The 23,242-nt window shown below is 35.5% G+C and overlaps 1 protein-coding gene across 2 annotated transcripts; it reads right to left on the minus strand.

Annotated features, from left to right (window-relative positions):
* Positions 1–268: 268 nt before the first annotated feature.
* Positions 269–20,253, minus strand: LOC150106969 (alpha-tocopherol transfer protein-like). Of its 2 annotated transcripts, XM_090392854.1 has the most exons (6): positions 20,148–20,253; positions 16,505–16,722; positions 15,326–15,566; positions 12,439–12,635; positions 2,356–2,469; positions 269–700 (listed from the first exon to the last, which is right to left on the minus strand). In XM_090392854.1, exons 2-6 carry the CDS (start codon positions 16,610–16,612, stop codon positions 425–427), a joined length of 936 nt encoding a protein of 311 aa, XP_090248980.1. In that variant the 5' UTR covers positions 16,613–16,722; positions 20,148–20,253; the 3' UTR covers positions 269–424. The 2 variants fall into 2 exon arrangements, with proteins under 2 accessions (XP_090248980.1, XP_090248981.1); XM_090392855.1 differs by lacking the exon at positions 2,356–2,469.
* Positions 20,254–23,242: the final 2,989 nt, after the last annotated feature.

A 23,242-nucleotide genomic window follows, 5' to 3' on the forward strand; every position in this document is an offset into this window, starting at 1 on the left:
TAATCCTGAATGTTCTGGATGGTACAAGCCAAACATTTTTAAAATTTAAAAAATTTCGAAATGTCTGAAAATTTCTAAAAAAAAAAAACTAAAAGTATCTGGTGTTTGCTCAACCTTCTTCATATTTCAGGACTTTGAATTTCCGGATTTTGAATTATAAAAAGAACACATCTGTGTAGTAAATGCGTAGTAAATGTAATTTAAAATATTTAAATATAAAATGCACCATGTAACCTATAGAGCAAATTAAAAAGATATGCAAACCTCCTAAATTTTTAGTATCAATTTTATCTCTAAAAGCACTTGTTTTTCTTCTTGTACATATAAAAAACGATATTCAGTATATGAAGAATTTTATAAGCATTTTGCTCTTTCTTCAAATAATTACTTCTGAAGAAATGTCTTTGAATATTAATCACTGAGGCTACTTGGAGGATAGTAAATTATCCTCCATCATTTGATTCCCAGGGAGAATTGGTTCTGAGCACGCTTTCTGACCAAATTCTGACCCATCGCTGCCACTCTTCCACGTTGAGTAGCCATACTCACAGAACGATCTGTATGTAGGATTCCATTCCACCAGCTTTTCATAAAGTGATGCTCCACTGATGGGTGTTATATTTCCGCCATACTCAGGCGGTAAGTGAGAAGGAGAAATGTGTTGATGTAGGGAGTCCAGATCACTTCCGTGAACTATTATCTGCAAAATAAAATTTAAATTAATAATATCAATTTATATTACAAATAGTTTAGTGAGAAATGTCTCCACACCAAATAAAGAAATGATTGACGAAAACATTTGTCAACTATAGGGAAAAATATGGAAAGGGGATGACGTAGCTGATGAAAAAAGATACAACGTTCCATGATGATAGTAAGTGAGGTCATCTGTACTGCTGCGGATGGATGCATTTCATCGATAACATTCCGCCGTTCCATAATATTTGCTGCTTTGTGACTTTTAAAGAGACGGAGCCACTTGTAGAAGATCATATTGCTCGCAATTATCTGTGAAGCAATATCTATAAGTTTCAGCATATATGAAAATCGTGTGTGTTTTCGAAACTGCATCTCTGTTTTGCGAGTAAACATTTTTCGTCTCCTAGTGAAATTGCCCAGATTAGGCTACGTATTATTTAAAAATACTGTCAAAAGTTCCTCTAATGGAGGAGATTCTAAAAATATCTAGTGATGATGACGGCCATTCAGAAAGCAAAGGATCAGAAAATGGCTCTACTGGATTTCTCTCTGCATTCTTCGAATATAATGATGTTGTCGCTGGAAATTAAGGCCTTAGTAAAAAGGTTTAGAAAAGAGCACATTATATCTAAAAACGAAGCAGTTCATATTTGTTCCTAGAACAAGTATTCCTGTTCTGAGGCATGAAAAACCTAGTGGAAGGGGAGGGCAGAAACCCTTCTAGGATTGAAACTGTAACGATGTAAAACTCTTCAGTTATCCATAATTTCGAAAGCACTATTCAATTTTTGCAAGCATCTGTTTTTATTCAATATTTGCATCTTAAAGAAAACATACAACGGCTGCTTATGGTTAAAAATATCTCTTACACTATTTTATGTTCGTTTTTTCAACGATCAGCAAAGATTATTTGCACATTATACAAAGTAATTTTAATAAAAAATTAAGATGCTCGGGATAATTGATAATACTTCATTGTTTCCTCCATCTACGCAGTTATGATAAAATTTGATCTACCGTTTCCACAGACGGCATCGATCATATTCAAGTAGCAACAGATCATCAGTGAATTCTATCTCTTCAATCAGACAGAATGTTGGTTTGAAATTTTATTTACTGATTGGCTTTCTAGATTACATAACAATCAAATAATAATTCCCATGTCATCCATTTCGTGTGAGGCTTAATGGCCTATCATTGATAAGTAACTTGGCATTCTTATAAACATACGATTGTCACTGGGACGTTAATTCTATTTCAGTTATCCTATTGGTGGCAATGCGTGTTCTTTTCTTTTACGGGACGAAATATCGGAGTTTCGGGGAAGAAAAATGTTGCCCCCAAAATGAGAGACCAGCTAACTTACATTCGGTTAAGAAGTAATAATAAACGTTCTGTTTGTGCTATATGGGGTTATTTTTGTCCGTCAACCTAAAGGGCTTTAACTATCACAACTAAGTTACGGAAATTCCATAACAAGTCCAGAGTCTTGAATTCATTACAAATATTAAAAATTCACAAATTTGTCTTGAATAAGAATATTTAAAAAAAAACCATATATATTATTACAAACTAATTATATAGAACAAATTATTATGAATATTAAAATGCCATTATTCGCAGTTCGTAATATTTTTAATGTTTTCAAATACTTACTCGCTCTTGGTATTTCTTGCTATACACTGGTTTAAGCACGCATGTATAAAAAATTTCAAAGAGTTCTGAGTTATTCACAATATGGAAGCCCTTGTGACGAACAGGAAAACCACCCTAGAAATGAAAACGTCATTTAATCAGTACCTTAGAAAATTCCACTCAAATAACATTCTTCATTCTTCGTTATTGATTTTCATAAAGAAAAAAACTTAAAAATCGGATATATATATATATATATATATATATATCCCATTTTGAAGTTTTTTTCTTCACAATGACGACAAGAGGGTGTTGTATTCTTAAAACACCCTCTTGTAAATCAGCAACTTACCAAAACCAACTTACGAGTATCTTTCTAAAGACACATTCGAAGATTTCTACTTACCTCTTTCCACACTCGGGACTGATGTACTCTCTTATATATATCATATTCATCAAAGCTTGATTTGCTTCCTTAGTCTTAAGTAAAAGGCTGGTTATATTCCACTAATTCGAGCCCTACCCAAGGGACTATGAGTTGTGGAAATACTTTCTGAAAATGAATGCCGTGCCGAACAAAGCGCCCTTTTGCAGCTGCCCAATTTTTAATCCATCTAACTCGAGTGCTTCTGGATGTTTTCTGGATATTTTCTGGAAGAAAACGAAAGGGAACAACTTTCGTTTTCTTTTGCCAGATTCGTTCAACTTCGACTTGAAAATCGCGATACTTTGTAATTTTTTCAGTTTCTTTGTCATCAATCCGACTATCTCCTGGAACTGATAGTTCTTTAAACTTAACACCCTTGTTTTCACTCTTTTCCACCACTATGATATCGGGTGTATTACATTCCAAGCTTTTCTCAGTCTGGATTTTGAAATCCCAGAGTATTTTAGGTTTTTCTTTCTCAACCACTTTCTGGTGGACTTTATGCTTCCAATAGTCTTTAGACACTTTAAACCCATACTTTTTACATAAATGCCAGTGAATTATCTTGGCTACGTTATTTTTCCTTTTACGGTACTCAATTCGTGCGATTTTGCTGCACACACTTATAATGTGGTCTACCGTTTCTTCCTTCTCTTTGCACAATTTGCATTTACTGTCTTCTTGAATATTTTGTATTTTTGCTTTCATTACATTGGTTTTAGTGGCCTGTTCTTGCGCTGCAAGAATTACCGATTCTGTTTCTTTTTTTTTAGTGCGCCATTTCACAACCCCTGCCAGGTGATGTTGCTGTCAGCACTGTCCTCTATGTTATGAAGGTATTTTACATGCAATGCCTTATTTTTCCATCTTTCAGTTCTCACTTTTACTTGGTTGGTTTTGTATTCCAATTTTGACTCCATGGGTTTAAGTAAACCCTCTTTCCTTACCTCAATTAGAAATTTTTCCGTTGTTTGCTGCAGATAATCATTCAAATTTCGTTTTTCTTCTTCAATAACTTGATTTACTTGTAATAGTCCTCTGCCTCTTTTTTTGCTTGAGAGATAGAGCTTATCAATGTCACTGCGAGGATTGAGGGCATGGTGCATTGCCATTAATTTTCGAATTTTTTGGTCTAAATCTTCCATCTCTAGCTGGGTCCATTCAACAATGCCTGCTGAATATCTCAGAACAGGTATCTCCCAGGTATTAATTGCTTTTATCAAATTTCCAGCAATAAGCATTGACTTAAGAAGTTTTCTTAGTCGTCTTATATATTCTACTCTAGTTCTGTCTTTGATCTTATTGTGCAAATTTTTCACAATAAGATCGAATATTAGAGGCATCATAAGATCGGATGCCTTTAAAATTCCCAAATATTTGTAGCTGTCTTCTTATTTCACCATTGAGCAGCTCGATTTCGTTCAGCTCTTCAAATTTCCTCTTGTTATTCCAACAGTCGTACATTTGTCTAAGCCAAAATCCATTGATATATCTTGACTGAATATATGAAAACAGTATTAAGCAATGATCCGAACAATGATCAATATATATATATATATATCCAAAAAGCTTTAATGACTGTTACCGAGAGATAAAAATATGACATGATATATTTAAAAAGACACTACTAGTTAACAAGTTTCGTTGAATAGATCAACATCTTCATGTATCACAATCAAAGAAATATATAAAGAATTACAGAGACTTAAAATTGTAATAACAGAATAAGTACAAAAAGACAGTGGCGTGTTTGAAAACAAAATGCGAGCTTGAGTTCCAAACAAACGTAGACTACGCGCTATTGCGAGTGCGCGAATACTGAACAGAGGCAACGTGTGCGTCATAGAGATTGAAACTTAGGCTGTTCTTGATATGAAAAGAATCTAGAGAAATTTCTCTAGATTCGAGAATCTTTCTTTCGAGCTCATCATAGCACACATGGATGTTAGAAGTTTGCGTCCAGTTCAGAATGTGTTGGCGGCCTTCGTCTGAGTTAACTGAAAAGAGAACGTGCTAGAGAGAGCGCTGGCTCTAGTCCTGTTATAGGAGATATCTCTACGGTGTTCTTCCAAACGTAGAAGGATGTATTTAGCAGTCTGGCCATAGTATGGCTTTCCACAATCACATAAAATCTTGTACACTCCAGGAAACTGAGTAGGAAGATGTTTCTCTTTAGGTTTACTAAGTATTGAACGACGTTTTGGGAGCGTAGTGAAACAAGTTCTGAAGTTAAACGTCCTGAGAATTTTGGTCAGTTTTGGTGAAAGAGAGCTGATGTAACGCAATGAGATGAAGGTAAAGAGGGATATTCAGAAGTAGTTGAGTGACTGGGGGAAATTTTTTTTTTTTTCCGAGCTATGATGAGCTCGTGAGAAAGATTGTCGAATCTAGAGAAATTTCTCTAGATTCTTCTCATATCAACAACAGCCTAAGTTTCAATCTCTCTGACACACACGTTGCCTCTGTTCAGTATTGGCGCACTCGCGACACCGTGTAGTATACGTTTGTTTGGAACTCAAGATCGCATTTTGTTTTCAAACACGCTACTGTCTTTTTGTACTTGTTTTGTTATTACAATTTTAAGTCTATATATATATATATATATATATATATATATATATGTATTAACTAAATAATATATATTAACAGAGAACTAATTAATCTGACACCTGCAGTAATTAGTTTACACTTCTGATCACATTATTTAGAAATAGCAAGTTGTTCACAACTTTACCTCATTCTCGGATCACTGTAGTCCCGCATAAAAAGTATCTATTTACCTTTTTTCTTTTTTTTAGAAAGGACATGTGAAAAAAAAGTAAATTGATAATTTTTATGCTGGCGTACAGTGATCCGAGAATGAGGTAGAGTTGTTATCAACTTGCTATTTCTAAATAAGGTGATCAGAACTGTAAAATAATTACTACAGGTGTCAGAATAATTAGTTCTTTGCATGCAGTTCTTCACATTTTTAATCGTTCCAAAGAAATGAAGAGAGATGTAGTGAAAATATGCTTACTGATATATATATATATATATATATATATTTATTCTTCCCTTGCTTTATTTTGCAAACAATGTGCTGAAATGTGATGTTTTTGCACATTTGAATAGTCAGTATGAAGAAATATTCGGATAGATTAACTCTGGAGTTTATATTTTGATGTACATGATCTAACGGCATCTCCAGATTTTTTTTCTGTACTTTAGAAATATGAGTAAATTTTTCTGAATTATTTAACAGAAATTGACGTCGTTCTGTTGAGGTATGTTGTGAATGAGGTGATGGCAAATTATTTGATGGAAGCTGTCGCATAATTTCACTGATATTTTATATTCTTAGAACGCTTCTCAATGCGTTCTTCACTAGTCGTTTTTGCCAGGTCATAGCAATGCGTTTTCGCTACATCACACGCGATAACGTTCGGGTTATTTCGGAGGAACGCAGAGGATTGATTGTCTATTTTTAATGAATCGAAGCGGTGATTGATTGTTTTTATTGAAAAGAATAAATCATGCTTAAATTTTATACACCTTAAGATTTTTGGCAGCTTTTACTGAAGGAAAACCAACAGAAAAGAAAGAAAGAACTCCTTTGACTTCAACAACACCAGTGTGCGTTGAGTCCATTCTCTAACAAGGTACTTAGAGATAATATTTTTATATAATCATCTTGTTTGAAACTATTGCCATTCCGACCTTCTGATCTTTGTATGTTTTCCTATTGAACCTCCTTAGCTCAGTCAGTATATAGCCGAAGTCCTTTGGTCGGAAAGAGCTGGGATCGATTCCGACAGCGATATGAACCTTTATCTGGTCTCTTTCGACTAAAGGTGAGTTAGCCGGTCTCTCACGGAAGGTAGTTTTTTTTCACCCGGAAACTCTGGTTTTTGTCCCTTGAACAGGTAAACTGGCCCTTGAACACGCGTATCTACAGATATATGACACATTGGAGTCATAGGGATAACCACCTTATCCTCGATAAGTTGGTTATCCCTTAAAAAGTTAAAAGAGGATGGCAGGAATAATACGAAGATGTTTGTCTATTGATATTTGTCTCCAGTCGAAATTCTCAATCTGTCATTATAGGAAGTTAGGATAATAGACAGGAAGTTGAAGTTCAGGGGCCATGTGACAACGATTGCAAATACAACTCAAGAATAATTGTAATGCTAAAACGAACGTTCACGTGTGAAAATAAGGATGTTATGTTGCCTCTTTACAAGGCCTTGATAAGACCATACTTCGACTAATGTGCGCAGGTCTGGTCTCCAGGTTTCTGTTGTGATTCTGATATATTGGAGAAAGAGTGCAAGGGAAAGTGTTAAAACTGATATCAGGATTGTGGAATACTGATTATGAAGACAGATTGAGAATTTGTAGATTGCAGACACTAGCAAACAGGAGAAAGAGGGGTGATATGACTGAGAGTTACAAACTGCTGAAAAGTCATACAGGATTTCAATTGATATGGTTTTTTCAATTCATGGAGGGTGGGGAAAGGACGAGAGGGCATCCTTGGAAGCTGGGAATGAATGCTGCCAAGAAGGGTGTAAGGGCCAGATTTTTCTCTCAGAGGGTGGTGCGTGATTAGAATGGATTGCCATTGGATGTTGTGAGTGCAAGCAGTGTGAATGAATTCAAGAAAGAGTATGATAGCTGGTGCATATAATATGTCGCCTCCTTCGATGAGTCTCTGACTCCCTGGAGGGTCTCTCCTTAATAATAATAATAATAATAATAATAATAATAATAATAATAATAATAATAATAATAATAATAATAATAATAATAATAAAATTCCTGGTGAATGATGTAAACCATCGTTCACTAGGAAAAGAAGAAACACGGAAACACTCAAATTTTGGAAGTCAATCTGGGATAATCCTAATGAACACAACAAAGATGCCTCATGGATTAAGGAAATAGAGTCAGAAATGAAACAAAAATATATGCAAAAAGCCATTATCACTAAAGAAATGGTTACTGCTCAAGCTATAAAATTAAAAAAACTGGAGTGCACCTGGCAAAGACAAACTACATGGATTTTGGGTAAAACATCTAACCAGTCTACATGATCGAATGTCAGAACAATTTAATTATTTTTTGGAGTCAGGCTAAGTGGAAGACTAGATGATATCTGGGCGCACTGTTCTCTTCATGAAAGATAGGGATAAGGGTGCAGACCCAAGGAACTGTCGTCCACTAACATGTCTACCAACTATGCTGAAGCTGTTCACTGCAATCATAATAAATTCCATATACCACTACTTATCAGATAATCAGATTTATCCGAGTGAACAAAAAGGCAATTTTCAAAAATCTAGAGGAACAAAAGACCAAATCTTTATTAATAAAACGATTCGCATAAAATAGAGACAGTCTTGGAAAAAGAAACAGCAAAAATTCTTTGGGACTTTCGAATACAATCTGATCGGCATTTGGAACACAATAGATCTGATATCACAATTATCGAAAATCGATAGGTTTGGATTATTGATATCGTAGTATCCAGTGATAACAACATAAACATGGCATGGATAGACTAGAAGAAAGCATTCTATTTCCTCCCACACTACTGGATCCTAAAATCACTAAAAATATTTGGTATTAGCAAAAACATATATTCGTTTCTGGCTGCTGCTATGAAATCATGGAAAACAACTTTAATAGTGAATAATGAACGATTTGTAGATATCAGCATTAAACCTGGAATTTTCCAAGGTAATTCCTTGTCACCATTGCTCTTCAACATTTCTTTTACCTTTGTCTATGATTCCGAAGAAAACAAAACTTGGATATGAAATTCCTAAATGTAATATTAAAATTTTCCATCTGTTATATACGGATGACTTGAAGTTATATGAAAAATCGGTCCAGCAAATAGACTCTTTATTGAACACAGTTCGTATTTTCAGTCTGGACATCAAAATGGAATTTGGTTTAGATAAATGCGCAATTTTATCTATTAAACGAGGAAAAATTAATGACACCAGCAATTTTAATTTTGATAAGAGAAATATATAAAAGCAATTTCAGCTGACGAACACAATAAATACCTAGGAATATTAGAAGCCAATGATATTCTGCACTCGAAAGTTAACAGCAAGCAGCATCAGAATACACCGAAAGAATTAGAAATAGTCTGAAAAGAAAACTAAATGGATTAAACACAATTAGAGCTATGAATTCTAGGGCTGTAACAATGATCCTATACACAGCTGGCATAATAGATTGGACAAAAGAAGACCTGGATAAACTGGAAGGAAAACTAGTAAACTAATGACCATGCATTATGCATTACATCCACGAAGCGATGTTGACTGGTTGCACCTAACAAGGTGGACGGGGTCTGCTGCAAGTGAGACAGACTGTAGAAGAAGAAGAAGAAGAAATTAACTTAAAACTTTGCATCGACAAAAGCTCTGAGCAAATGCTTCAAGCTATTTCTAAAAGCAACGAAAAACGAATCCGATTACCGAAAGGAACAGCAAATTAACCGATGTGTGCGCTAGAAAAATAAGTCCTTGCACGGCCAATTGCTTCGATATACTGAGAACAAAATTGACGTGAACAAAATGTGGCAATGGCTACAGTATGGATATATTAAAAAAGAAACGGAAGGATTTATTATAGTAGCTCAAGAACAGGCATTACGAACTAAAGCAATCAAAGCAAAAAATGTGAACATCAATAATAACAGCAAATGCGAATTGTGCGATCAGAAAGATGAGACGTAGAATATCTAATCAGTGCCTGCAGCAAATTAGCACAAACTGACTATCAATACCGCCTGATGATCAAGTGGCCAAAATAGTTCATTGGCATGTATTCAAAAAATATGGCTTTCCTACTTCTGATAACTGACGGCAGCATAAAATAGAGACAATATTGGAAAAAGAAACAGCAAAAATTCTCTGGGACTTTAGAATACAAACTCATCGCCATTTGGAACACAATAGACCTGACATCAGAATTATCGATCATCGACAAGTTTGGATTATTGATATCGCAGTACCCAGTGACAACATTAACACCAAAGAACTGGAAAAAATGACTAAATATCGAGATCTGGCAATCGAAGTTGTCCGGCTGTGGCTTAAACACACCAAAGTCATCCCAATGGTTATCGGTGCACTTGGCACAATTTCAAAGAAGCTATCCAACTATTTTCCGCAATTCAGCATCAACGAAGTGACCCCATACGACCTACAAAAAGCAGCATTACTTGGAACAGTCCATATTTTACGACGCTACCTGTGGGTAGAAACTGAATTGATCTGTATCACCAGTCAAGTTGTTATTTAAATAATCTTGTTTACATCTTCTTTTGACTGTGTATCAGTTATATGAATAAATAAATAAATAAATAATTAATTAATTAATATACATTCAGGCGTGATCATTAGCATTCTCCGTAGCTACCGCTCCACTGCGTATGCATCACTGACGGAAATCAGAGACTTGGATGTTCCAAACAGTAGTTCTGATAAGATCATATGAAAACCTTGTAAAGTGTCCAAATGGCGTCATTATCCTTACGTGTCAGTGTTCATTTCATACTTGTAATTATCATTTTAGTTGTGTTTCAATCTTTGCTATATGCCATTGAATTTCAACTTACTATCTATTAGATCTCTAGGCTGACCAGTTCTTCTTGCAGAGTCACTCCAAGATCTCTTACCAGCTTTCCAAAATTTTCATCACTGCAGAAATATCAATATGGGAATAGTTAGACACATCGGTGCTTTGGATCAATGACACAGCCAGTTCATCCTCGCAATTGTTTTATCCATACTAATATCTCATCAACCCCTGTTGCCAAATTACCATTCATTTCATGTAACCGCCGTTCTATTATATCTTCCTCCTACCTGAGCTTTATCGATCTTCACCAAGTAAAGAGGTAACATTGAATTCACTGGTACATATAATACGTTGATAGCTCTAGAGGAAAATGAGTACTAATCTTTCAACAATCCTTTCTACTCCTCTACATCTATCATCTGCCTACCATCTGTTGTTCTAGTAGAGTTATTTTTTCAAATTTTCTTTCTTTCTTTTCCTTGTAGCATAACAACATAACAATAGAATTCTTTTGGGATGTCTTTTACATACATAGCTAGTTTGTTTTCTTACTCAGAGCTGGATATTGGAGTTTTTGTGTGTGTGTGTGCGCGCGCGCACTTGTAATGAATGTTAATCAGCTGGAATTTTGCTATGAATTTACTAAACTATATATCAAACATTTTACTCTTTCATCTACTTTGGATATGTGAATGAAGTGGATATGCGAAAGAGAGATTATTAGATACGTGGAATGCCCTCTGGAAAAATAAAATCGAGCTATCTTAAAGAGGATATTGGTGCACCACTCCCAAATGCGTGAGCAATTTTCCATGGTTGGGCGGATTTGGGATGTCTTTAGATTTAGAAGCTGTGAAGGTGTGAAGTAGCGTCTTGTACGAAAATAAATTGTCTTTTAGTTGCTGGAGAGGGTACGTTGAAATGTGTTTGTGCAGGTAAGGTGTTACTGTGGTGGAGATCAGTCAAAGAAGGAAAATCTGATCGTGTTTGGACATCAAATTATTATTGAAAGTAAAAGACAGGGATGCTTGCTCTGTCTTGCGGGAGACCAGTCAGCACTGAGTTTTAGTGGCATTTAAGTCTACGAGGTTGTTCTTCACTATTGTAATATAGCTAGGATATCAGAGTCGAGGACATTTGGAAAATATGAGTAGAGGAAACCATCCATGATGCGCCACGAGTGAGAAAGTTGGCGAACCAATTGTATAGTGTGGAAGGCAGACCACAGAAAGGCCGTCAGTTAAATAGGCCCCTGTACTAAATCGAATCAAATGCTTTTGAAATGTCTAAAGCAATTCTATGAGTTTCTCCAAATTTTTCCATAGTTTGAGTCTAGAGGTGACTGCTGAAAACTGTTGTTGGTCACAGATTATTTTGTACGTTTTTAGGTGTTTGAACAGTTGGTAAATTATGACTTTCTCCACAATTGAAAGAGAAATAAATGTGAGCAATTGAAGGATATTTTTGCTTGATCATAGAATGGCACCGGCTTCATGTGCGGTCTATTTCCATGCTTTAGGATAGGTGACAGTTGAATAAGACGGATTGAAGAGGTAATAGATGATAAGTAGTAGATCTAGAGCACAACATATTTATAGATCTTGCTGATAGCCCACAATAGGATATGTGGCATAGCATCAGCACCAGGTAACTGTGTCTGTGTTCAGTTCAATTAGCATTCTTCAAATTTCTTTCTGGCTGAAGACTAGGGTTAATATGGAGAGAGCAATTCTTGCTGGAGTGACGAATCCGAAGAAAAGAGTGACACCAGTAAAATGGCGATGTGTTTTGGTGAGCTGACTACAGTACAATTCGGATGTAAGAGTGGGGGAAACTTAGATGGGCAAAAGGTGTCGTCAATGGCCTTAGCAAGGGACTCGAAGGAGAAACTCCCATTTAGCCAGGAGGCGAGTTTTCGGCATTTGGTGCTTTCAAAAATCACTTGGATTTGGTGGTGATATATTCCTCATCATCTCCTCATTAGTAGCCTAATTTTTGTTATTATTTTAGAGTTACATAAAAGAAAACAATAAACAAAACTCATTAAATTACTACTGGGTTTGGATCCTCTACGGTTTTGCATTACTGACCTGAAACACTTGTATAGCGGATACCGCAAGACTCAACGGAAGCCACTGTTTTAAGTGGCTAAAGGAAAAGTTCTTGTAGTCGAAAATCCAATGGATTCCGTTGATAATGCAAGGTTCAAACTGAAGACACCACTCAAGGGATAGGAATAGTGAACGGACAACCATGGCAAGAGAATGAACGAATGGATCAGTACAGCCTGAAAGAAAAATAAAATAAGATACCATAAAAATCTATAGAATTAACAATGTCCAAATTTGCTGTTCAGAATTGTACCAAAACCTTATAGGATCTATAAGGTTTAACTTTAATAAACAATTTCAATATATAATCACAAGAAAAGAATGACTTTATGACCCACATTTTTCATATGCCAGTAGTAATCTTTCTGATTATTTGATGTAATGATAAACAATATCCTTTTTCTCAATGCACGAAATTCCTTTCCATTTAGAAGACACCACTACAAACAAATCGATTAATGCTGCCTGCAGTGCACAGTTGAAGTACGCACACAGAAGGAATTCTCAAAGCGTTGTTCGTACATAAAGTTCGGGCACAGTTGCAACAGGGGAATGGTGATTCCTTCAACTTAATGTACAGGACCAATAATTTCGTTTAATACGTTCACAATCTTAAAAGTGTATTAAACTGTTAATTTTTCACATCTAGGAATAGCCTTTCTCCACCATAAAGTAATTTTCCATTACATCTTGTAAGGAAATATTAAGGCTTTTCAAAAACAGTCATTGTTTCTTAATATAAATGTGATCAGTATTAGAATTGCGACTGAATGGATCGGTGTATGATATCTAGCAGCAGGATCTTTTTGTTCTTCTGCTCACAATAGCTATCTTTTCGAAGCGATGTTATTAAACTTCCATAAATGTCTACTTTCAGCCTCCATAGGCCACATGATATTAAACGAACACTTTGGTTGGAAATACCGTGGATCGAATCCAGTCTGTGATGCGAGGAACGTTAATCAGGCCATTTTCAATCAAATAATGAGTTAGCTAGTCTCACAATCTCGTACGCAGTGGAGGATTCCCACCTCCGAAAATCACTTTCGTTCTTCAAAACGGGCAAGGCACAGTGCACAGGTAACCTTACGGAACCTTAATGTAACCTCTCGGAGACTAACACATTTATTCCAGCGATGCTCCAGCGCCATTATCCCATCCCTGTAGTGGTCCTCAGTAAGATCTGCAACATACCCCTCTACATCTGCAATCACCTCTTGATTCGAAAAAAAAATGCTGACCAGCGAAGAAGAAGTTTTGTTTTGGAAAGAGGTAGAAGTCAGAGAGAGAGCCAAATCTGGGGAATATAGTGGATGTTCCAACAATTTATGGTGCAGATCCCTTAATTTTCCCAATGCCAAAACACCTTCGTGGGCAAGTGCATTGTTCTGATTGAAGATGATTTTTTCCTTCTGCAAACCGAGTCTTTTCTCACGAATTTTGTCGTCTATTCTGGTGAACATATCAGAATAATATTCCACGGTTACTGTTTTACTCCTTTCAAGATAATCAATAAACAAAATGTCTTTAGCAGCCCAAAACACCGATGCCATGACTTTCCTGCTGATGGAAACGACTTTGTGTTCTTTGGCGCTGAACAACCGGCTTCTGTCCACTGTTTTGGCTGCTGTTTAGATTCTGGTGTGTAATGGTGGATCCATGTCTCATCCATATTAATACATCGACGTACAAAATCAGTTTTATTCTTGTTAAAAGTTCACGCACTGTTCAGAGATTTTCATGTGAGTGCGTTTTTGATCCGCGCGGAACCCATCTCGCGCAAAGGTTTTTAATTTGGAATTTTTCATGCAAAATGTATCCTACACGTACGTTTGAAATGCCTATAGTCTCAGTAATTTAACGCACTTTGACTCGTCGGTCATCCAGTACCATATCGTTCACTGATCAATGATTTCTGGTGTTGTTACACTTTTTGGACGTACTTCACGTGGATCATCTTCAAGGCTGGTACAGACAAGTTTAAATTCGGCAGCCCATTTCTTAATTGTCGGAAACCAAGGAGAAGAGTGCCGATAAACTTCTATGAACTTCGAATGAATTGCTTGTGGCGTTAAACCTTCTTTTACAAACAATTTTATTTATGAAAATATCATTCAATCAAACTACTTGATAGAATGACTAGCAATTTCATATGGATGCTCATAACAGATCTACCATCTCATAAAAAAAATCTTAAAAAAATCGAACGTGTTTCCATCTATGGTCGAGGCCGAGAATTGTTCAGGCAACCCACGTATTCTCTGCATTTCAAATGAATAATTTCGAACTGATTTCAGACTCTATACGAATTAATACCTTCTTTTGGAGTTTCGCATAATTCTGCATTTGCGGAATAAACTGAGTTAAAGGATTTATTTTAGATTTTCTGTCTGAACAATATTGTGGAAGGTACTTTTCACGTTTTGTTGCATAAAAGCACTTGGAGTGAGATTAAGGTGTTAACCGAAACGATCATTGATTAAATACTGTATATCAGTTGTTGCATAGTAGGTGTTATCATTACTGGGCATCTTGGCGCATATAATTACTGAAATTATCTCCCACATTTTCAGATAATTTGAAAGATATCCTTGATGAAAATATCAAAATATATCACTAATACTGCCAGGGATAAAATCATAAAAAAATGATGCAAAATAATAATTACCTGTTGTCAGTTACAATGTCGAGAGGAAAATTATTTTTCGATTAAATTTTTGAAGCGCTGGAAAGAGAGAGAGAGAGAGAGAGAGAGAGAGAGAGAGAGAGAGAATGAGAAGAATTTTACTCTTAGAATCGAAGATTTCTACATCTCGCGAAAGAGGAAAACGCTTTGGAAAACATCACTTAGCTGTAGCTAACTTACCTGCGTCAATAATAATAATCGTTTGTCCCTCTGGTGCACGGTTAGGCATGACGGTAATAAAATTGTTCAAGAATATTGGACGGAGTTCATCAAGCCTTGATGGTTTGAAGCATTCCGGGATGTTCAGTCGGGACTTGTAATGCAGTCGGATAGAGTCGAAGGATCTCTGGACATCATACTTTTTCACACGCAGATAAGCCAAAAGGAAATTGGTGTCTGTTCTTGAAACGAAGTCTTTCTGCTATGTAAGAAATAACGAATTATTAAAAAGTAAATACCATTATAATTTTTCTAGCATATTTATTTATTTCTGTTGAGTAGCAGCATATCGTGTAAAACATATGCAGTAATGCTAGATTAGTTTCACCAGAATGAAGTGTTGTAATTTGTAACCCCCCCCCCCCAACCTCCACCGAAACTCTAAAGACAAGCAAGTTATAGTTTTGCAGCCGAAAATATATCTCTATTTGCATAGTGCTTGCCTGTAAAAAAAGCTGTATTTTATTATTCAATCTTCTATTTTAAGGAACAGAAAGAAGGTAGTTTAGATAATTTAACAAAACACAAATCATAGACAAATATATGAAATTTCGAGAACGATTATGTCATTCAAGTAGTCCAAAAGTAGAACAGTTATTGTCGGAGATTTTCTTCATCTCTTCAGAGCAGCCATTTGAGAGAATTATCATTTTTATTTTACGTCGAGATTTTCATTACTGTTTAAAATCTGAAAGATAGTTAGCCAGTATTATGCAGAGACGGAAGAGTTTTTTCCAAACATAGAGCACGTTGGAAAAAAACACGCACAAGTAACAGGCACGAACCCCTGTAATAATAGCTTTCAATGCTTCGACTACTCTTCCAAAGAGTTAGAACCTGGAAATAAACAAATAAATAAGAAGAAAAACAATACGACGAGTTTAACTATGGATGGTTATATCAATTACGTTTGATAAAAGTTAACGAAACTTTCCGTTTATCCGGCGAACGAATATTTTAATATCCGTTTCTATGGCTAAATTTCATAATATTGTCATTCATTAAAGGATAAACACTTCTGGGAGTTACGAAATAAACTCTGGTTCTTATATTAAGAACAAGAATAAAACACGAATATATTCTCTAATTAAAAATCTTTGGATGGAAATATGCTTGAAAGATTTTCCTAAAATTACTCACTTCCCAACATGTTTTTGAGTTTGTTGATGTACTCGACCCTTGTCCTTGGATCTTCATTAAGCTCTTCAGCAGCTTTTTCCATATCAGAGAGGGTGAGTTTCGGGTCATCGTATGCTCGGAATGACCTGCTTTCTGATCCGCATACTGTAGAAGGATAGTTATTCATGATGCAGGTGTTCCACGTAAATAATAAAAACGAGTTATATCAGGCGGGATATCTAAAAACGAAAACATAAACACTAAACAAGATATTCATATTGGTATACACTCATATGTCACTTCCAAATTCAAAATTTCTTAAACATAAACATTATTCGGCATAGCAATCGTAGCTTTACTATGATATTGAAGAATCTAATAATACATTTTGGAACTGCTCTTCCAGAGACTATTCAAAGAATTATGAGAACACATCTCTTTCAACGAATAACCCATGCCAGGGACAAAGTGCAGCTACGAAATATAAATATATAGGAAACAGTGCGCAGTTTATAATTAACCAAATATCCGAGAGGTATTATCGTAAGAAACGAATACTGTTTATTATTGTTTGTGCAACTGCAGCACAATCAGGCCATCTGAGGTCAACTCTGACCGACATAATTGAATGAAGAAAACATCAAGTGAAAAAAGTCAAGAAAACGATCGCTCGAATATAAAAAGCTGAATCAAGTAGTAAAAGGAAAGAATTCCCATAAACATCATTAACTTCAAATTGCACACGTACATTCATGGGGTGTACAGGATGTAATAGTACTACATGAAAAATATACATCATAACTAACTTCCTATCTACAATTTTCCTCCAAACCAGTCCGTTACTTGTCAAAACTCCAACATTTACAAATCTTATATTTCTATTGTCTAAGGCACTTTGTACCGTATCAATGCACCTATATCTTGGTCTTCCTCTGGGTTGTTTTCCTGCCAAACTGGCAGAGAACACTTGTTTTGTTAATCTTTCCTCTCACATTCTGTTTTCAAGCGAACATTCCAGCTGAGATTAGCTCTGCGCTAACTCAAACCTGGATGCTAACAATGTCAAGTACTTAACTAATATCCTCGTTTTAATATGATATTTCCATATATATGTGTTAATTCTATTTGTGAAAGGTTCTCCATTCACAATGCAGTTGATATTTTCAATGCTTCTGCCTATTATCATCATCATCCTTGTCTTGTTATTGCTGACCTTCATAACATATCTATTACAACATTAATTAAATTTAGTCAGTGAATCTTGCAAATTTGTAGCGGATTTATTTAGAAGTATAACATAATCCGCATAAAGCAAAGAGCTGACATTAACATCTCTAATTGTAATATTAGGTTTAATACCACTTTCATCATAATGTGATCCATATAGATGATGAATAACAGGGGGATAATGTACATCCTTGTCTGACGCCAGATGTAATAATAAACCACCTTCCTGTACTTCTTCAATTCTAACTGCTGACTTACAATTCAAATAAAGACGAAGTATTGCTTGATATAATGTCCCACTGACACATTATATCTGTAGCGTTTTAAATAGCTTCTCTCTTGACACCTTGTCATATGCCTTTTCCAGATCTATGAAATGAAATATAGATCGTTCTTATATTCCCGTGATTATTGATGAGAAATCAATTTGATTTCTTACCAATTTTTCTTAAAGTGATTGTGGAAGCTACTATTTCACAATCCTCCTCAACTGTTTCTCAAGTATACTTCTATAAATCGTACCAAGAACGCTCAGAAGAGAAATACCTCTGTAATTCTCACATTCAGTTTTATTTTCCTCTTTATATATCGGTACTATGAGTAACTAACACCTTCATACCTCAGTCAACAAATTCCAGACTATCTGGCCGCCTTCTTGATATTTATTTTCTATATTCTTACGAAAGTCTTCCCATGACTTTTGTTTAGCTTTTTTTACGCAATGTTTAGCTTTCTTACATTTGCCCCTGTATTCTCTATTAGCACAAGCTGATTTATTGCCAAGAACGTTTGATATGCTCTCCTCTTTTTCTTTGCTGCCTCTTTAACGTCATGTCTCCACCATGGGGTTCTGATTTTACCGTCTTTGGAGACAACCTCATCACATTCCTCTCTGGATGAATCAATCGGTGTTTTCTTCAAGATTTGCCAGGGAATCTCTAAGGTTTGGTTCTTGTTCTCAAACTCTTTCATTTTTCTTCAATAATTTTTGTGTATTTTAAGTCTACAGTTCACATTTTTGAGCTGTACAACATTTATTCGCTTTGAAAATTTCTTACATGTTTTTCTCTTCAATATGAAATTCAATTTTATGATACTCAAGACTAAATGGCGATCACTTCCAATTTCAAATCCTCTGTACACTCTGGTGTCCTGCACCAGGGAGAAAACATCATTATCAACAATAACATAGTCAATGAGACTTTTCGTATTCCTTGCCTCTTCTCTCCATGTGAATTTGTGCACTTTATGTTGGAATTGTGTTATTAATAACCAATCCATATTCTGAGAAGAAATCCAACAGATATTTGACAATATTATTAGTTTTGCTCTTTTCTTCAAATTTTCCCAATATAATTTTCTGTCTGATACTCATTTCCTGCTCTGCTATTTAGATCCCCAAAAAGGACCATATTTTCCTTTTTCATTGTCAATTGCTTTCACTAACACCTCAAAAAATTCCTTCCCTTCTATCTTAATAGAACCTTCTGTGGGACCATAGGCATAAATAAGTTTCATTGTTAAGTTCCCTATTCTGATATTTACACACATCAACTCGATAACCTCTACTCGATATTGCCTGCCATTACAGGAGAATAGCCTAGTATTTAGTGTTGAATACTATGGCTACTCCTTTTCCTTGATTGTCATTGCCTGAGCATAACATTTTGTATTTATTGTTCAGAAAGATCTCACTAGGTTTTTGTCTTTTTTTTTGTTTGTTTCAGTCACCCCTATTATATTGATCTGATACTTATCGAATTCCTCAGCTAGCTCCATTTCTTTGCCATTGATGCTTCTTATGTTGACAGTACCGATCTTGAGCTCTGATGATATTAATTTGGAGTGTGTTTCAGGATTTGTTCCAGTTGCTGACTTTTCGCTGTTTGCCCTGGTTCCATGGCGAAAACAACAGGACCTGTTTTAACTGGGCGACGCCCCATCCGGACGAAATTCTGCAATGTTGTACCATCATTTTATATTGTGATTTAAGCCAATAAGAATACAATTTAGTTGGCTAAATCCTAAATTGCAGCCTATCATCTTCCGTTCACTATCCAGGTAGATACCTCACAGGGTACACCACAAGAGCGTGAAGATTGGACAATAGGTCATAACCCCAAGTCGATTTTCCGCATTCCCTTAAAGGCTATGTGGAGATCTCCTCTCAGCTATACATCTTTGAACCTTTAACACCCTGGGCAAAAATTCTCTCCGGAGAATTTTAAGTAACCCATCTTAAACTGTTTGGTGCTCTTAGCATAAATCTCACATGATTTCTGTTCCTTTTCTTACAATATACCTTTAATTAGGTCATGTATTCTTGCTCAACGTAAACATATACTCCAGTAATATTCTTACAAGTAACCAACATAAAATATTCCCTGACCTCTTATAGCACGTATTTAAATACCAGATCTGCAGGCGAAATACCTACCTACCACCCCGGGATTTGTCGATTTCATCCGCAGAAATATTCACCCTCTACACGTTCGACTTCTGTTAAGGCTGCGTTTAATTTCCTGTATTGAGAACATGCCTATAAGCATAAAACAGGTGTATTAATAAACATGTAAAACAAAAAACAGCAAAATAACAACACGACGAGTTTCGTAAGTTGTTCGACTTCATCATCAGGAGTTCTGTCTACAAAAATCAATCACACGTAACAAAATAAATCCTTAAAAAATGTAATAATGATTAACGAAAGTACTCATGGGCTGAGATGATGTTTCCACAAGCATCTCATCCCTGTTTGTATGTTTGTACTTGCTTATATTAATCGAATTATAAGCATAACCAAACGTACAAATCAATTTGTGGTTTTATTTTATTTGGTGTGATTCTTTCAAAACAACGAGTGTTAAGCAAAATCAGTAACCTTTTTTCAAAAAGAAACACAGCAATGGAATATACAAATGGCTTAGGAGAGAAACTCATGAACCATAAAATTATATCTAAAATATGCCATGTTCAGTTTCTCCTTACAGTTTCAGACGATTATCATTACTGTTCTGCATGTCCTTAAAATACACATTTAAGAATGAGCTTCTGTTCTGCCTTTAATCGAATTAGAGGCTACGTCCAATAACAACAACAACAAAATAATATATTGATGAAATAAACTAAACTAAAATAAAACAACCTTTCATCTTCCTGCTCATTCTTACAATGGTGAAAGGACCTGAAATTATGCAATGCTTTCGGAAGAAAAAAGACAGGGAAATATTTTTATCGATTTATGTCTGATAGTTTTAAATGATCCGGTTTTCATTCTTGGTGTTTCCTTGAAAGGTGTATCTCAGTGGTTACGAGAGAAAAGTAGATTAGACTCAAGAATCTCATGGAAATTTCTTCCTGTTTGTAAGCACTTCCCCAATCAACACCTTCCTCAAAACCAACTAATACTGTAAAATGAGACCCACATGACGTGTTTTGAACACAAATCACATTTAAAAGAAGATATTTATGATTTTTAATGTTTGTTCATTTGTTTCTTTAAAAATGCCGTATAAATAACTCAGGCTTTAAGGTGTGTATTATGACAGGTAAATGCGTGTGTTTTGGTCAGTTTTTGTAGGAAAAAAAATCCCTCAAATTTCTGGAATAAAAATTCTCACGTAATACACATATCGCAACCTCTTTTTCAGGCTAAAATGTCTCGCCATACCGACTTATTACGGAGGCTATAATTTAATATTCCAAATACCAACAGAATCATGGTTCTCTCATGGGAATGAAGAATATTAACAGCTGACTGAGATTTACTTTTCATTAATAAAGTGGCATATAAATGGCCAAATCCGTACTGAATACCAGAAATGTATAAATGTAGGTATTACAACCAATATTGTAATACTTGAACTGCATGGTTCGAAATCACACTCGGGTTAATAGGATAGTTGATACCTTTTCCATACTGTCGTGTGTCTGTTTGGTGTGTGTGTTCTTCTGAATGGGTTGCCTGCTTTGAGAACAAAAAATCGATTTTCAGGGAGAAAACCTTGCATCTCGATATGAATCCCGCTAACTCACCAGTTCATTGAAATCAACTGACAAATGATCCTCTCGCCGTAGGGGGGATTCGCAGCTGCCACCAGGGTCTTTCCAACTAAAGGGATCGTCTAAACTAACTGAGGTATTGAGATTCAGTTCTTAATCGAATGACTATATCTAGGATGATTTCACATGATAACGTCTGGAACATATACTGTGAGACGTAACACCACAATGCTAGAAATTTCTTATAATAATCGTTAAAACTAAATGTTCATTGTGTGTGTGTGTGTGTGTGTGTGTGTGTGTGTGTGTGTGTGTGTGTGTGTGTGTGTGTGTGTGTGTGTGTGTGTGTGTGTGTGTGTGTGTGTGTGTGTGTGTGTGTGTGTGTGTGTGTGTCGAAATTCGGGTCAGCGCATGAAATTCAATTCACGCTTTTTCAATGCTTACAGCAATGCTATGTGCTTATATCAGAAAGAAAAACCAAAGAAAAGCCTGTTACATCCAGTTTCTGCACATTTGGATAGCCGAGAGTAGAGTTTCGATGCTCCACGGTCAACAAGTTCTCGATTTTTATCATAGTGAGATGAATGTTTGGAGTAGTCTGTGTAAAAAGGTTTTTATCTCTTCCTTGAAACGACCGCACTGAGTTTTGAACACCTAAAAATTCTTGAAAATACGTGGGTCGTGCAACAGATATATTTAAATATGTAACTATTAAGCAAAACGGCGATAACTAAAATCAAATTCAAATAAAGTAAAAGGGCTGTATAACCTTTCACGGACGGAATTCGCATACAAACATGGCCAAGAAGCGAAGCGTAATCAGACGAAAGATTTCTTTTCGGTGAAAACACGTGGGTTGGGAATCCAATAGAAATTCGACAAGATTAACATACGAATCGGAGTCAAAAGTGACATTATGATGGGAAAAGAATTTTCGTTTAATAATTCTAGGGTTGCTATTTAGTGCTTCCCCCGACTACAAAACAATGAAACTAGGAGAAGATACACAGAGTTCTCAAACATATTTTACATCTCTTTAGGAGTCTCGTTGTTATTTTAAACAAATTCGAACTGGTTGACGATCGTTTCACTTACGGCATGGCGTGACATCTCAATTTCTAAACTTACATATAGCAGTTTAAAATATTAATATTTCTTACCTATTATTTTCACAGCCCAATGTAAGAGGTACGGTAAAGACAACAGTTATGGCTGATACTTATACTGTTTTCCTCTATTTACTGGGTCGTTCCATGATAACCTCGAGGACATAAATGACCGGGTTCTGCGATAAGGTAGACCTCTCGGTTATAGTTCATTTTATTTATAGCTGAAATGGTCGTAACCTAATCAGTAAATGCTAGAATGTATGTAGACTTCTAAATAGCTGATATAAAATGAAACGGACGTCATCCTTAATTTATACGACTCTCCAATATAAACAAATAATTTGGAGTAATATAAATATTTAACTCCATTTTTTTATTATAATGAGAAGTCAGAAGTGCACATTTCAAAACACATTTTCAA

Source organism: Typopeltis vanoorti, chromosome 5, assembly GCF_054136105.1.
Source record: "Typopeltis vanoorti isolate ZY-2024b chromosome 5, IOZ_Tvanoo_1.0, whole genome shotgun sequence".
Lineage (NCBI taxonomy): Eukaryota > Metazoa > Arthropoda > Arachnida > Uropygi > Thelyphonidae > Typopeltis > Typopeltis vanoorti.

Bases quoted from the DNA above. Each gene is read 5' to 3' on its own strand.
- LOC150106969 (XM_090392854.1), bottom strand. From the start codon at position 16,612: ATGACCCGAAACTCACCCTCTCTGATATGGAAAAAGCTGCTGAAGAGC. The intron at 15,567-16,504 runs GTGAGTAATTTT...TTTCTTACATAG, and splicing joins ACTCAAAAACATGTTGGGAA to CAGAAAGACTTCGTTTCAAG. The intron at 701-2,355 runs GTAAGTATTTGA...TTTATTTTGCAG, and splicing joins GCAAGAAATACCAAGAGCGA to ATAATAGTTCACGGAAGTGA.